This window comes from Colossoma macropomum, unplaced genomic scaffold (genome assembly GCF_904425465.1).
Source record: "Colossoma macropomum unplaced genomic scaffold, Colossoma_macropomum, whole genome shotgun sequence".
Classification (NCBI taxonomy): Eukaryota; Metazoa; Chordata; class Actinopteri; order Characiformes; family Serrasalmidae; genus Colossoma; species Colossoma macropomum.
The window spans coordinates 41,537,580-41,554,244 of NW_023494795.1; the positions used below are offsets into that span (position 1 = coordinate 41,537,580).

The window sequence follows — 16,665 nt, forward strand, 5'->3', positions numbered from 1 at the left end:
GGGGGTGGGGCCTACGTGCTCCGTGCGCGAGTTATTTTTATTTATTTATTTCCATTATTTATTTATTTACTTCTCACCCGCACCCGTATTCTGACAAAGCCCCGCCCTCCTGCGCTAGGATTGGCTAGTTGCGCCCTGCCTCTTGCTCCGGGTTCGGTTCTCAAGGTCCCGCCCTTCTGCGCTGGGATTGGCTGACAGTTTGAGGCAGGCTCCTAGTAGCCAATATAAGCACAGGAGGCGGGACACCGGTAGCCAATCGCTGCGCAGGAGGCATGTCCCCGTCTAAATACGGGTGGGAAAGTGGCGGATGAATACATATATCACTCCGCCTCAGCGGCACACGGAGAGAAAAGCAACGCCAGTGGAGCTGCAGAACGCAGACTACGACTCTCACTCACTCCAGCGTCATCCGCTTATAAACCCTCGAACATGGTACGTATATCAATTTTTGTTGCGTTTTTTATCAGTTTGGCATGATTTAAAACGTTTATTTATGGAAGGGCCCAGAAGCCTTTAAAATCTATGCATATCCATGTAACAGATTTCGAAATAATTATTTAAAATACATTCAACGTGTTGGAGCTGCTGTAACAGGAGAAACATCTGGAGCATCAGATAATATTGGTGGACTGGGGTTGTAGAGCACACTGTCATGGGGTCCGCAGGGTTGGATACAGCTTATTTAGGATTATTTGGGTTTAAAAGACACGGTTCTTTAGTAAAGGCAGTGGTTCTATGCAGAACCATGAGTTCCATATAGAACAATTTGCATGCTCAAAGGGTCCTCGGCATGGTGAAATGGTTCTGTAGCGTGATGGAGAATATGGTGTGTGTGATTTTATATAGAACCTATATAGTAAATGCAGTGGTTCTATTTAAAGCCATGAGTTCCATATAGAACCATTTGCATGCTGAAAGGGTTCTCTGCATGGTGAAATGGTTCTTCAGATTGATGGAGAATGTGTTGTATATGATTCTGTAGAGAACCTTTTTGAAAATGGTTCTGTATAGCACCAATATGGTTCTGCTCTTGTCAGGCTTGTAGCTATACAACAGCAGAACCATTTTCGGTGCTGTATAGAACCACATACAACACATTCTACATCAATCTGAAGAGCCATTTCACTATGCAGAGAACCATTTTAGCTTCTATATAGAACTCATGGTTAAAATAGAACCATTCCCTTTACTAAAGAATCCTTGAAGAACCTTCTTTTTTATGTGTGTGGTTCAAAATTTATATTAAACCATTCTGCAGGCAGGACAGACTGCAGAGCGACGCAGCTCTGCTCTTTTTTGAGGCAGGGGTGTTGAGGATGTGTGTCATGGTGCATCATCAGAGAGGGCTTCGCTTGCAGGCCTGATGAATTTGCTCACAGCTGGGTTAATAAATGCATTTAAAATCTAATTTAACATCAATTTCAGGTTTTAAAGTGCTGTAGTGTATATTACGTGCTCTGCATAGGGGTGGTGATGGGTGTGAGAAATAAAGCTTATTTACTTTATTTATTTTGAGGCGATTCAAACGAATTAACATAATTATTTTGTGTCACAAGTGTGCCAGCCTCAGCCAAATATCCCATACCCATCTCTTCTCGGTCCCTGATGTTCCAGAAAACATGAGCAGTACTTGATTTTCATCAAAACCTGTTTAAATTTCTTTTGTCAGGAAGCCCATAGCCCGCACATGCGTCCTTTATTCAATCCCTGTGGCCTCAGAACAGCATCCTGCGAAAAGTCAACCATTCATACATGTTATTTATTAGAGCATCTCTGTGTGGCACGTTTTATCCCTGAGGGAGCAGCATCTGGCAGAGGCCAGCTGTTCTGTAGGCAACACGCCGGCAGACTGATGTAATAGCTCCGCGCAACAAATGCTTGCAGTTATGTATCGGGTCTCTTGTGGATTACGGTGTATGGGCTGACCTACATTAGTACGTGTTCACAGGAGCAGCTTTTCAGGCTCAAAACCATATAAACCCCAGCAAGTTCTGTATGAAGGGGAACTCCACCCATTTTCCACAATTTCAGTACAATTCAGTGGTTGTTGAGATGTAAACAGTGATTCAGAGTGTTTTTATGTGAAATGGTTCAGATTTCTTTACAGTGGTGGTGATGGGAACCAGGGGTTGCCATGACTACAACACAAATATAGACATTTTATTTACTATCCAAAACCACCAGTGAACCTACACGAGTCTTCTGAGTTTTATATGGAATGTTGATGATGGGAAAATAGTGGAAAATCTGAGCACATGTACCCCTCCACTATGAGCTTAGACCAAAACCTTCTCAAGCCTGTTATAAAAAATGTAATAACTTTCTGTGAGGAAGCTTTTAGAGTGGACATCTGGTTCCGTTCACTACCACTATGAACAATTCTGACTTTGTGTAAACACGGACGTTTTGAGTTTCAGTGTTTACAGTCAGGCTGAGGGAAAATACATTGTCAGCTGTGTTCAGTAACCATGTAAATAAGGTATGTTGATGTTTATTTCCAAAACAGACAATTATTATCAAATATATTAACTAGTTAAAGTGTTTTATTCATGTGGGAATATTTGAGTCTTTTTACGTGTACAAATTCAATGCTGCTTGTTTTCTTTGCTCTGTTTTTAGCTGTAGGGACAGATTTGGATTGATGATTATTTATTACTGATTGGTATTGATCGCCTGTGCAGTGAGCCGCTGCTGGTTTTGCTCAGCTCATAAGCTTTCTCACTCACCCTCAGAGAAAATGGGCTATTCGTGCGCAGCGAGGTGTTCAGATCTGCGTGATGTTGCAGTGTATTGAGATGAATCAGCATGTTTCTGAGATCAAAATGGGATGTGAGTGAATTTTGAATGACCCCAAAGTAGGACCGTACAGTGTATCGTTTGTTATTCGCTATTGCGATATTGGCCTCTGCTGCAAAGTAGACCTCTATCCAGTTGCAGTTATTGTACACTGCAAACATCCTGACCAATAACAGGTGGGTGAAGGTGTATTGATACACATATTTTCAGGTTTGATGCTATTTTCTATTCAGAGATGGATTGGATTTGATTTAGGATAATTCGCGTTAAAATTAGGGATGGGTGATATGGTCAAAATATCATGGTACTTACAAAAGACAGTTTCACTATACTCTATATCTATGACAATACTTAGCTTTTATAAGGTTTACTAAGTTGAAACAGGCAAAAATGCTGCCACGTATAAAAAACTACTCATTTTTATTTAGCATTTCATGCTTAATTACAGTAAATCCAATTAAATGTCGCTTACTGTGCTGTCTTTGTAATGAAATCAGAAAATGATGCTCAGAAAAGCACATTGTGACACATGATCATACTAACGATAAATATCATATTGCCCAGCCTTAAATTAAACGTCTTAATTGGACAGAGCTCTAATTATATACCACCCAAATTCAGCTTCTTGTGCAAAATCGTATAAAACTAGCTGTAAACAGCACCGAACTAGTTAGGATGCACCCAGATGCAAAAGCCCCGCCCACTTTACTCTGATAGGCTGCTCCCAGGTGCACTTTTGTACTTTCGGTCATTTACACTAGTTTACAGTGGAAAGACAGTAAAGGAATGTAAGAATGTAAGTGTGTTTATATGCACTTAATAATCCGATAACTGCAGAAAATCAGATTTTGTCAGTAATCCGATCAACGCGTTTACATGCATTTGAGTAATCAGATAATGGGGGAACTCTGGGTTTACGTGAGTCAGGCAGTAATCTGATTTCTGTTTTACAACCAGCCAATAAACTCACAGAAGAAGATGTTACATAAACGTAAAGTAAAACTCAATCTTCATGGCTTTTTTTAAAGACATCGAGTCACTTTACCTGAAAATATGAGCATACATCATGTGGAAGATGAAGATTTTTAAATCCTTCATTTCGTCAAGCATTTTTGGTTTCGGCGTTTCTCCAAAATTGTTTTGCTGCTTCTCATGACAACACTGCCTACTTATTTCCGGCATGGTCGTTTGTTTCCGCACATGCGCAGACTGAAAAATCTGAAAGAAATAAGAGTAACAGTTTACATGCACTGAGAAATCTGACTATTAAGCTAAAATCCAGCTCTCTTCATCAGATTTCTTAATCAGATTTCTAGACCTTACTCCGATCTAAGAAATCAGAGTGTGCTATTTACTTGACAATTTGAATAATCAGATAACTGCAAAAATCTGATTATGATCAGAGTACTGAGTGCATGTAAATGTGCTCACTGTGTTAGAGGTGGGTGATATGGCAAAAATGTAATGTCACAATACTTCAGAAAGTTTTCACAATACACGATATGACATGATGCTTATTTTTTCTATTATCTGAAATGTTAGATCAGGCAAAAAAGACTAATGAGAGAGTAATGCCACATAAAATTTGGAGCAAAAAGATTTTTATTTAATGTTTCACTCACTGTGCTGCACTGAATACAGTTAAACAGGACTGATGATGCTGTGTTTGTAATGAAACAGGCAGTCAGTTGTAGAAGTACTGACGATGTACTCAGTATACTCAGAAAAGCACATTGTAACATTTATCACAATAACAATAAATACTGTTACATTGTCGAGACCTACAGTGCATGTCACTGTAGAACAGTATGTATGTATTTCCACCCCAGTCAGTGATCAAAACTAGTCACCTGGGTGCAGCCTATCAGAGTAAAGTGGGTGGGGATGGGTGGGGCCTCTGATATGGACACAACCCCTTTCAGTTGACTGGGCTTTATATTCTGTAGAGCTTATCAGTTTTAGAGGGGGTTTATTTTGATAGAGGATCAGAGAACCTGATGAGTCTTAATCAAGATTCAACATATTGATTAGCTCAAAAGCAAGTATTGATAATGTATCGGTATAGCTCAACAGCTAGCATTTTTCTCAATAGAACATAAGCTGCCCTTAAACATGTCCATTAAACCTGTAAAAATAAGTCAACACAACAATAATCTGTCTTAAATTCTGTACACTACCATAAAAACATAAATGTACAGTAATATATACAGTATATGTGGTTTTAAATTGCAAGCTGTTTGCTAAAAAGGTATTTTCAAATGTTATTCAGTATTTTAAGATTTCTCTTAACAAGGAGTCACCAAATGATACTTACTTTCAATTTTTGTTAAAGTAAGTTGTAAAAGTAAGATTTAATCTCCACTTTTGAAACATGATGAATTCAGTATGTTCATTTCATTAGAACTTCATTTTTGATGTTCTACAGCTTTCTCAGTCATTTTAGTATCTTCTCCAGCTCTGATCATCATCGTGGACTCATCTAACATCTCTTCTTTCATATTTACAGCTTCATACTGATGATCTGAAAGTTGTGTAGTTGTTCAGGATGAACAGGTTGCAATCATTTATATCGGAGTCAGTAACGTGACTCTGAAGCTGCATGCGGCTGTTTTACTGCCCTGTTGCGGCTCCACAGCTGAATTAGATTTGTAGGTAAAAATAAAATAATCCTTCTTTGCAGTAAAATAAAGCTCTGCTGGTCATTCTAATACAGTTTAACATGTATGGTCTTAAATGCTGGAGTTAATGTAGAACTGCTAATTCACTCTTTAACCCTGAAGATTGGCGCTCAGACTTTTGATCACCATAGCAACAAAGACAGCAACGCCTAGCTAGTAGCTAACAATATGGCAGAGTTAAAAGAAAGATTTAAGATGAACATCAATAATTTGGAGATGAATGAACTTTTTTGCATTTATAATCACTCCAGCTGGTTTCCTGATACATTTAATCTGCAGCGAGAAACTGTCAAACACTAAAAAGTCACAAAGATGAAGTCAGTTTCTTGTTCGGATGTTCCTGTTCTACCTTAAATAGTGCCCGAGGTGCCAGAATGTAACTGTGGCACCATTTCGAGCAAGAAGCTGGAGAATGAGAAGCTGACCTCAGCCTTGTAAAAAGTCAAACATTGAGAGATATTTTACCAGAAACTGTTCTACTTTTACATCATTTACATATATCAGTCTTAAAGGCAGAGTCACAAAAAAAGAGCTTGTTCAATTTTTTAATTTTATGTTTCATTATGATTTTCCAAATTTCTGCATAATTCTGTGTTTGAGATGTAAACAGAGTGATTCAGAGTGGTTTGGTGTGAAATGGTTCAGATTTCTTTACAGTGGTGGTGATGGGAACCAGGGGTCGCCATGACTACAACACAGATATAGACATTTTATTTACTATCCAAAACCACCAGTGAACATAGACGAGTCTTCTGAGTTTTATATGGAATGTTGATGATGGGAAAATAGTGAAAAATCGGAAATAATATGTTTTCTTTCGGGACTATTTTGCATCACGGCGCCATTGCATGTATCCCTCCGCCATGAATGGAGTTTAAGGCCAAAATCTTTTCTAAACTATCATAATACAGTGTCTCAGACATCAGGCAGTGAATTCATAACCATTTTGTATAATAACTTCATGTGAGGGAGCTTTTAGAAGTGGACGTCTGGTTCCTGTCACCACCACTGTGAACAATTCTGACTCAGTAAGTTTCTCTAGAACAGAGCACTTCACACCAAACCACTCTGAATGACATCTTAACCATTTAATTATGCAGACATTCTGAGAATGTGGTGTAATTGCCTTTTAACCTGGTCTTAGCTTTTCAGATACATGTGTAGGGGGCTGTTAAAATAAAGTCATACTCTGGTTTTCCTCTCTGCCTGTCTCTCCCTGTCTCTTTATGTCCTTTCGGTGCCAGGATGTCCCTGACAAGCTGCCCATAACTGTGGTACAACGGCTCTGAACCACTCTGCGTGGGTGCGAAAGAGGAGATCAGACACTAAAGAGCCTCTAAAGGCCAAAAGCTTTACACTGTAAAAGGACGTTTGAACTGTTTTTGCTATTTAAACACCCACAAATGTGCAAATCAGAAAATATTTCCATATTTTAACCAGTAAAAACACAGAACATTCAAAATGTGTTGTTGGACTAGGCAAAGTAGAATAAGCCTGCTGATGAGCTGCTTTAACTGACTGTTGTTCACTACAGCCGTATGCAAAAGTTTGAACACCCCTTATTGATTCCATGAGTGAAAATAAGTGAGCACATCTTCAACAGGGAATAACGTAAATATAGCTTCGTTTTGCATATGTCAAGTTTCTTTATGTGCTGAATTTAATGTATAATATGTTAAATTCGGCAAGTAAACAGTAATTGCGCATTAAAATGTACAGAAACGTGTCTCTGTAGAGGACGTGTAACTTATTTTCACTTAGAACATCAACAACATGGAATTTGACCAGGGGTGCCAAAACTTTTGCATAATGCTGTTTATTTAAAATTCCACTCAGAACATTTTCATAAAACAATAAACACTGTACAATTCACAGTTCAAAACCTCACATGAAAAGGTTTGTAACTGACCTAAAAAAGTTGTTTTAATTGGAAATAGAAAGTAACCTGAGTGCTTTGTTATCTTGTTATCTGTAATATAAATTGACAGAATGATCTGTGTTGCATTCTTACATTTACTTATTATTTGTTCAACAAAATCAAACTTTTAATAAAGCCAAAGTTATAATATCCAGCCTGAATAAGTATTTATTAGGAATGGGAAACATAAATGATTCATAGATGCATCACAATACTTTGTTAAAAGATTTTGAATCGATTTGTCAGATGTCATAATCAGAATTTTATATGAAACATTCTACCAAATGAGTTCAGACTGCGCTACCACAGAAAACAAAAACAAGTAAAAAAAACAAGTATTCAGATCTTAGATAATTACAAGGATTATGTTCTTGTCTTTTTAGACCCAAGGCAATAACAGAGACAGTAATAAGTTAAATATATACAAAATTAATATTTATGGAGTACTTTCTATTAGGAGGAGTTTGTCCCAAATCCTAAGCCCTAAATTTAAACTTGGGAAAATACGTTTTTTTTTAGTCTTTTTTGTTGATTACTTTTAAAGTAAAGTCGAAAAAATGTAGATTTATCATTTAAGAGTTTAATTTTTAAATAAAAAACCTTTATTCAAAAAATGCCATCTCGCTTTTTTGTGTCACCACTGCAACACAAAGTTTTAGTCTGTAGGCAGAGCCTTATTTTGGCCAGGCCCTCGCATTTTAGAGCAGGAAGTGAGGCTGCATCCCTGTCCCTCATGGCCACATGGTGAGTAGTTAGATCCCATTGTTTTGAAGTAATGTGTCCCAAAGTCTGAAAATCAGTGTGGAACATTAGGAATTGTCACCTCTGAAACACATATTGAGTGTTTGTATTAGTTAATGTTATTATGTTGTAAAGCTTGTGTCAGGGCTTTAGAACGCACTGCTCCTGTGTGGCCGTCTGGGAGTTTGTCCAGCAGGGGGAGCTATTTATAGTTTTTTTTTTTCAATGTTGTTTCTCAGTATCATTTAATGTGTGTTTTTCATTAAATATTTAAAATCAGCTGCCGTTAGAAACAAAAACAAAAGGAGAATCATTTTAATATGATCGCATCTTGTCATGCTGATTCAAAACTGAGTCGGATCATAAGGTGCCCACAGATTCCTTCTCTGTTTATTTGACCAAAGTTTAAGTTTAAGCAACAAATTAATGCTCACTGTTTCTCAGCCCTTCAGTGCACATAAACATGCTCTCAGTTCTGATGTAAGCAGACTTTAGTATTTAATGTCTTTGTATTTGCACATTACACAGATGCATTATTTTAATAGTAATTTATCACTTCTCATGTTGTCATCATGACACCTGACAGCTTTATTGAACATCGCATTTTATGTCAGTATCATGCAGCCCTAATTTCCATTCTGTGTACGAGGCACCTGAATGTACTGCTGTAGCATTTAACATGGGACAGAAAATTTGAATAAGAAGTTGGAAATAAGAAGCTTAATTGTGTTTATTATTTAAGAGATTTGGTGGTTTTGGGGCCCAGTGTTATTAATTTTTGTAAAACCTCACACATTGGAATTATCTGAACTGATTCGCAGGTTATACGGATACAGTTCATTAATCGAGCATTCTGGTCTGTTTCATCCACCTGCAGGGTTGTAGCTACAGCCACGGTGAGAGATGAGCTCTTTTAGAGTTTCAGCTCACCTCCCAAAATGGCAGCGAGGCGTTCTTAATGACATAAGCGATATCAGTTTATCATGTATTTATCATGTGACGTGTTTTAACTTCTGACAAAGCCAATTAAATAATAATGTTGGTGTGTGTCGACACTCATTAAATCTGACGTTAGTATGAAACGTGCCTTTTATAACAGCAAATAAAACACTGTAAAAATAATAAGTACCTATGTTTAGCCAACGAAAAAACCCTCTAGAGGAAGAAACACCAGCATCAGAAAACCACCAGAAGAAAGGAAGGAAGTGATCTGGTTAATGTGCCACTTTTTGCTCTTCTGTTTTTTCCCCTCAAGATGTTTTTGGAAGCCTTTTTTAAGATACTTGCAGGTGTTTTCTTAGTCAGTTTCTCCAAACACTTGAAACAAACGTTTCAAAATTGATGTACGGTTCTGATAAAACTCGCATCGCATTAACGACATTCTTGGCTCTTAAGGGTACCAAAAGTGGTTTAGGACACTTTATATACTTAATTATGAAGAGTGAACGAAGGTTTATGTTCCAATGAGAGTTTTTGTTTCAGTATGTCAATGAGCTGAATGTTTATGTCAGCCTTACCTGTATTCCATCTTTTGGTGACAGATTGAGAACTTGGTGGTTAGTCTGATTCACAAAATCACAATTTTAAAGCAAATAGTTGCCGTCGGAACAAAACCTCATATCTCCAAAATATTAACTTTAGAAGGAGGAAAAAACATTCAACATTCAGTGTAAATTAATGTGACTAGATTTTATTCTAAGTCATTTTGGATCATTTCTATTGTCGTGAAATTCTGACGCAGTGTAAAGGGCAGCTGGCTTTAAGATTAATTATGTTAGCTTATTAAATCCAGTTGCATTTCAGCAGACATTCTGTGTTAACAGATAACGTTGGATTGTTGTAGACTTCATAATCATTTTTATTTATTTTGTGAGTTCAGACCATGCCTTCAACATGGTGGTGGTAGTATGAGAGAAGACTGATTGAGGGAGGGGGGAGAACTCTGAGAACTTGGGCTGGAGTTCTGGGCAGCTTCTGCCTGTAGCCCCCCTCATATCTGTAGTAGGACTTATGTATTACTGAGGAACAAGGAGGAGATGGGGTGGCGCTGGGGATTGCGAACCATTCGTCATGGGAACGGCAGCATGTAAATGGTAAACAGCAGTGCACCTAAAACTGAGCCCTGTGGAACACCCTTAGTAAGAGAAACTGTAGAAAATGTGGCTTTTTGATCATAGTCAAGTTCTGTTCTCATCACTGTGCTCTGTCTGGATATTGCTTTGTGTTTCTATTATTTTGTTCCTGGATCAAACACAATCACTGCACACAAAATATCACAACTTATGATGCTCTATAACAAGAACATCTTCACATCTGTCAGTACAGAAATCCTTCTTACAGCAGCACAGAAGAGCACACTACACATTCCTGATACAGTATTATTGATTGCATGGATAAAAACCTCTTGATGGTTGCTGTTTATGAAAGATCTACTACAGATTTAACTCAATCACGTAACACATATCCAACCTGGACAATGTATTTAAAAAAAACAGTGAAATAAATAAAAAATCAAAGAATGTTAGAGGATAACTAATTCAATTTAATCAAAATTGTTCTGGGCCTAGCTTCCAAAGTACTGCACTGAAAAGATCATTTAAATTATAATGAAGATTAAACATGTTTGTGCTGCCTTTTGGGTAAGCTCACCCCAGCAGAATCAGTTGCATCATTTTCAGCATAATGCACAGATCTGATTGTTGATATGAGGCAAGAAACCACTTGTGTTGCCCACAGTTGAGCTACACACACACATCTAGCAGGAGATTATTACAGCGGTTAAAAAAGTGTGAAAAAATGTTGAGACAATATTAGGCCCCAGCAACCTGAAGTGTAGTGTTGCCAGATTGGGTAGATTTACGTTGGGTTTGGTGGGGGAGAAGGTTCTTTGGCGGGTCGAGAAAATTTAGGCAGGTTTGTCATTATTTTTGTGGGTTTTTAAAAAAAAAGTGTATCAAATTAATAAACTGCTTTATTTAATAATACAGCTGAAATTTGAAGAGGCCCACATACCCAATCAGATATTAAAACTTTGATTGATGTACATTTTAGGCATTGTTGTTGAGAGGAAGCCGTCGCCCCGCCCATCGGAATCAACATTAGTGTTTATTATACCGAGTTTATCATTAATGTAATGGATGTGTATTCAGGTCAAACAGAATAGATTATTATTATTTGTACACACGTTTCATAGTTGTTTGACATGGATGCTAAAAATGCCATAAAAAGTTTCATTTTCATTTTCATTCATTTTCATAGGATTGTCCTCAGTGAATAACAAACTCACAAGCTTATAGTTGGTGTCATGTTGGTTAAGTGCTGTATTATTTCATGTTGTGGTTAAAATTACCTTAGATCATATGTGATATGCACTTTTTAGGGGTTTTTTTATGCATTTTGGTGGGTTTAGAACATTGTCTAGAAACTACAGAAGCAATCTGGCAACCCTGTCAAAGTGGCGGCCAGTTGCTCTAAAATGCATCGGTAACGTAAACAGGGCACGGCTACTGCACAAAACACACGAGTCTTTCTGTACTTTCGTTATTTTTGTGTTGTTTTTAGCCCTTGCAGTAAAATAATCATAAATCTGAGGCTTAAAAGGCCTTACTGCATCCTGGATATATTAAAAGGCCTTACTGCATCCTGGATATATTAAAAGGCCTTACTGCATCCTGGATATATTAAAAGGCCTTACTGCATCCTGGATATATTTCCCTTACTAAAACTACTACATATGTACATATGACTGTAATCTACTGTTGGGGAAGTTGTTTTTATTCAGGTTCTTATTCAGCAGAGATCAACATTGAAAACTATTCCAATCTGCATGATTAACATGAGTGACATTAAACTGTGAATTTCTCCAAAAGGTGTATAGCCGACAAAAGGCCTATGTGTGAATCAGTGTTTTGTGTAAAATATGAACTGCAGTTTTACATTTACAAGATTCTATTTAGTTTTTCTGTAATGCTGTTGGTAAATAGGAACGAAATGATGGTAGGAACCAAAAGTTCAGAGAGTGGCTTACGATTGGTCTGAGGAATTTGCATGAGACAATTATTTATATTGACGCTTTCACTGCATCGTATTTCATTGGCATAAAGTTGGGAAAATTTTAGCTCAGCTTGTTGCTCGCTGCTGGTCCAAGTCCACAAACTTTATAACTTTAAATAGGAATGGTTGTGCACACCCTGACAGAACCAAAGAACGCTATTGCAAAGAAAACTGTAGAATATATCTTTTTGTTTCTTTTTTCATTTATATTTTTATTATATTTTTCTCTTTTCTAGCCCTGAAGGTTTAAGGAGGGCTGTCACAACCAAAAAAATGTCATAGAAATGATTGCTATTAATGTTTTAATTGTCTTTTTTGTTCACTGTATGCAAGTTTGTACTAACTATAAATACAAGCCTAAAGTGGCCAGATTAGCTAATTGCTTAACGTTGTAATAGTAGCCATGAACCCTTTTTGGTGCTATATAGAACCCTTTTCAAAAAGGTTCTAAACACATTCTCTGTAAATCTGAAGAACACTTTCATGATGCAAAAAAACCCTTTAATCATGACTCTCCCTTATTCTGCTGCACGCATTTGTGATGTGAGACTATTTTTCTATCTGTTTACCACAGATTTTTACATACAATATTTTTGTTTTTTTCTAAGTAAAAAGTAAGTTAACTCAGTGCCTACAGAGTTTTTTCCAGTTGTTTCCAATATGTTAAACTCAGTTAAAATAAATCAGTTAAATAGAAATTGTGCTAAAATTTGCAGATAAATGTCAAACCTAAGTGTGCTCAGTGTAAGGGATGTGTCAACAAAACATGTAATTTGACCAGGGTGCCCAAACTTTTGCATACGGCTGTCGGTGTGGTTTTTAGCATTTCATTGCTGATGAGTGACTTTTTTCTGCTCTCTTTTGCAATGTAGGCTGATCAGCTAACAGAGGAGCAGATTGCCGGTAAGACATTTTCTGATTTAGTAGTAATTATTATAAATGTAGATAATATTTACAGGGGAGTCCACAGGTCTGAGACCACACTGAACATCTGGAACTGTGTTCATATAATCCTGAGAATAAAATATAGATTTATTAAATTAAAAGTATTGTTAAAACAAAGAAAAGTTATGAGAATTAAAATGAAGAAGAAATATTCAAGATTCTGCCCATTTCTAGGTCAACATTCAAATTTAGCGTATTAGTGAAACTGATCATGTTGAGACCTTTTAACAAAAAGCTCAGATGTTTGTTTTTTTAGTGTCTTCCAGTGAAGCTTGTGTTCAGACAACTCTCAGGTGGGTTTGATCTGCAAATCAGAGGCTTTTACACACCACCAAATATTAAGAAATTCTGAAATTCAGGTTAAAATCTAAAAGATTCTACATTTCACTCAGATTGGTATGCTGATAATGGAATTTGTAATGAAAAACTTTGTATTAAATTTAAAAAGAAAATATAGGCATGTATTGAAAATAGAGGCATGTAGAAGTGAACCATATGGCAAAATGTAATATCACAATACTTGTGTAAGTAAAAAAAATTATGATACACAATGTGTCATGATATCAGATGTCAAAAAAAAGTTAGAATAAACAAAGTAATGCCACAGTTTAAAAAAAAAACATGAAAATGTATGAATTCAGTTACTTGCATTAAACATTTCACACACTGTGCTGCACTAAATCCAATCAAACAGGACTAATTATGCTCTCTTTGTAATCAGACAGGCAGTTGATAAGTGGTTTTTAAGTATTGACCGTTTCCACCTTATCTCAGAAAAGCATATTATGATATAATTTATCCCAGTAATGATAAATATTGACATATTGCCCGGCTTTAGAAGCACGCTAGTCTCAGACTTTTGGACTCCACTGTTGTTCTGTGCACTCTTTCCGTACACAATGAGTGATTCTTTGTTTGCCTTTTGTGCAGATGTGCTGAAAAAATGGTGAATTTACTTGATACAGATATATCGGCTGGACACATTTGAATAAAAAATGTCACATTGACACAATTCAAAAGTTGATTTAAAGCACAATTTAATATATTTAATACAAGATAAATGCATAAAACAATTCTATTAAGATGCTACAGCCTCACAGCTTTCAGATAATTAGTATGAAGTAAATAAAAATGTCTGAGTCCAGAATGAGGAACCGAGCTGTAGAAGTTGTTTTAATAAAATTAACATCTAGAATTAATTATTATTATTTAAAAGAGGTAATTTATCCATAAACTTCTGTAATAAATAATTACAGTATGTTATTTATCGCTTAATCACTTCTGAGAGTTTCCTAAAACTTAAAACATTGAATAAAACATCTTAAAATGCTTTCTGGTGTCTAGTTTACAGTAGTTTAGTCTGTACAGTGTATGATATTATATAAAGTCAGCAGCAATTATTAATACTAGTGATTTCAAACTTCTGGAAGTTAGTGAATTCTGTTATGTATTAGTTTCACAGTAGCTTAGCACATAGGAAATCCTATTTAGCCAGTATAACACATAAAAACATAAAAAACAACAAATAAATAACATATTGAAGCTTAATTAGACAGTCATATGCAAAAGTTTGTGCAGCCCAGTCATATTAGTAAGCAATATGCCATTTCATTATTCTGCACATTTTAGTGCACAATTTCTATTTATTTCATCACATTGTAAAAAACATAAAATCTAAAATGTGCCATAACTTTTGATTAGGTCACATTTTGGGTTTTATTTTCCCCAATATGTTAAATTCAGTAAATAAACATTAATTGTGCCTTAAAATGTGTTCTCTGTAGAGAATGTTTTAACTTATTTTACCTAAACTTTTGCATATGACTGTGTGTATACAGAATAAAACGATCGGCAGAGAAAACACATAGGACTGTTTGTGTAAATATAAACTGAAAAGAGCGAAACAGGAAAATATAAACAAAGTGAATTACATTAATACAGCCAAAGACATAATAGTGTTACGATATTTTTTATTAATATATAATAATGTGAACGTTTGAAACAGGGAAATTTAATGTATTATTAAATTGAATGCATTATTATTGCACTACAATTATGATTTTTCAATGTGCAATATACAGTGGGGTCCAGAAGTCTGAGAGCACTGGTGAAAATGCTTCTATTCTGCATTCCTTTCTAACTGAATACAGTTTTTCATTACAAATTGTATTATAAGCAAAACAATCCATGCGCAAATCAGAATTTCAGAGTATTTGGTGGTGTGTCCCCCCTTTTGCCTTAAAGACAGTGTGCATTTGAGCTGCGTGGACTCCACAAGTTTATGTAAAAGCTTCAGATCCACCTGAGAGTCCTCTGAACACGAGCTTCCCTAAAAAAAAAATGTGAGCTTTAAATTAAAAGGCCTCAAGATGGTCAATTTCATAAATCTGCTTATGTTCTTTGTTTTATTTTTTTTTCAAGATTTAAAAATATTCTTTATTTCTAGATTTGAAAAAAAGCCAGATTTGTAATGTGGTCTCAGACTTTTGGTCCTCACTGTATCTTCAGAAAAAAACGACTTCTTACTGTCTTTTGTTCTGCGTTAGCGCGCGTGCCGTTCTCTGCTGTGATAAGCGTTAGCTGGTAATGTATTCAGCTGTGACCCAGTTCGGCGGCTGCTGTGTGCTGTTGCTCCGCTGCGTTTGTGTCTCTGAACTGTACACTTTAACCCTCTTCTCTCTGCTCTCATCTAGAGTTCAAGGAGGCTTTCTCCTTATTCGACAAGGATGGAGATGGCACCATCACCACCAAAGAGCTGGGCACAGTGATGCGGTCGCTGGGGCAGAACCCCACGGAGGCGGAGCTCCAGGATATGATAAACGAAGTGGATGCTGATGGTGAGTGACCCCTTCACTCCCCCCCATCCTCCACTGAGAGATCTCCTCTGCAGATCAGTCAGAGAGTGCCGGCAGAGTTCTGATGACTAATAGAGGGAGAAAAAAAGCTTCTCTTATTATTTCCTTTATGGTTTACTAAAACAGCAAAACACGAGGCTGAGTACTACACTGAAAAATCCATTTAACTGATTTACAGGTGTACATCCTGTAACATAAATAAAATATATTACGTCATCACAGTCATTGCCAAACATAAATGCAATGATAGTAAATATTCACTTTTTTGGTAATTCATAGTAGATACTAAATAATTCATAGTGGATAGTGAAGAATTAATAATAGTTACTGTGTGATTCACAGTGGTTAAGGAAGAGTTCAGAAAGAAAGAAAGGTTACTGAATCATTTACAACAGACACTGAATAATTTATAGTAGGTACTGAATAATTCATAGCAGATACTTAATTCATAGTAAGTACTAAAGAATTCATAATACATAGTGGATAATTTAAAGTAGATACGGAATAATTTGTAGTAGATACTGAATAATTTATAAAAGATGCTGTATAATTCATAGCAAATACTAAATAATTCATAGTAGCCGCTGAATAAATTATAGTAGATTCTGTATAATCCATAGCAGATTCTCAATAATTCATACTAGATATTACATCATTTATAATAGATACTGAATAATGT

General features: G+C 36.2%; 1 protein-coding gene across 1 annotated transcript in view; it reads left to right on the plus strand.

The window, feature by feature from the left end:
- The first annotated feature begins 336 nt into the window (after positions 1-336).
- The window catches only part of calm1b (calmodulin 1b), a 28,830-nt gene continuing 12,501 nt past the window's right edge, over positions 337-16,665 (plus strand). Inside the window, exons 1-3 of the mRNA XM_036582451.1 lie at positions 337-432; positions 13,059-13,089; positions 15,825-15,968. Coding sequence (XP_036438344.1) covers positions 430-432; positions 13,059-13,089; positions 15,825-15,968 — 178 coding nt within the window. The 5' untranslated portion in view covers positions 337-429. The remainder of the gene's footprint in view (positions 433-13,058; positions 13,090-15,824; positions 15,969-16,665) is intronic.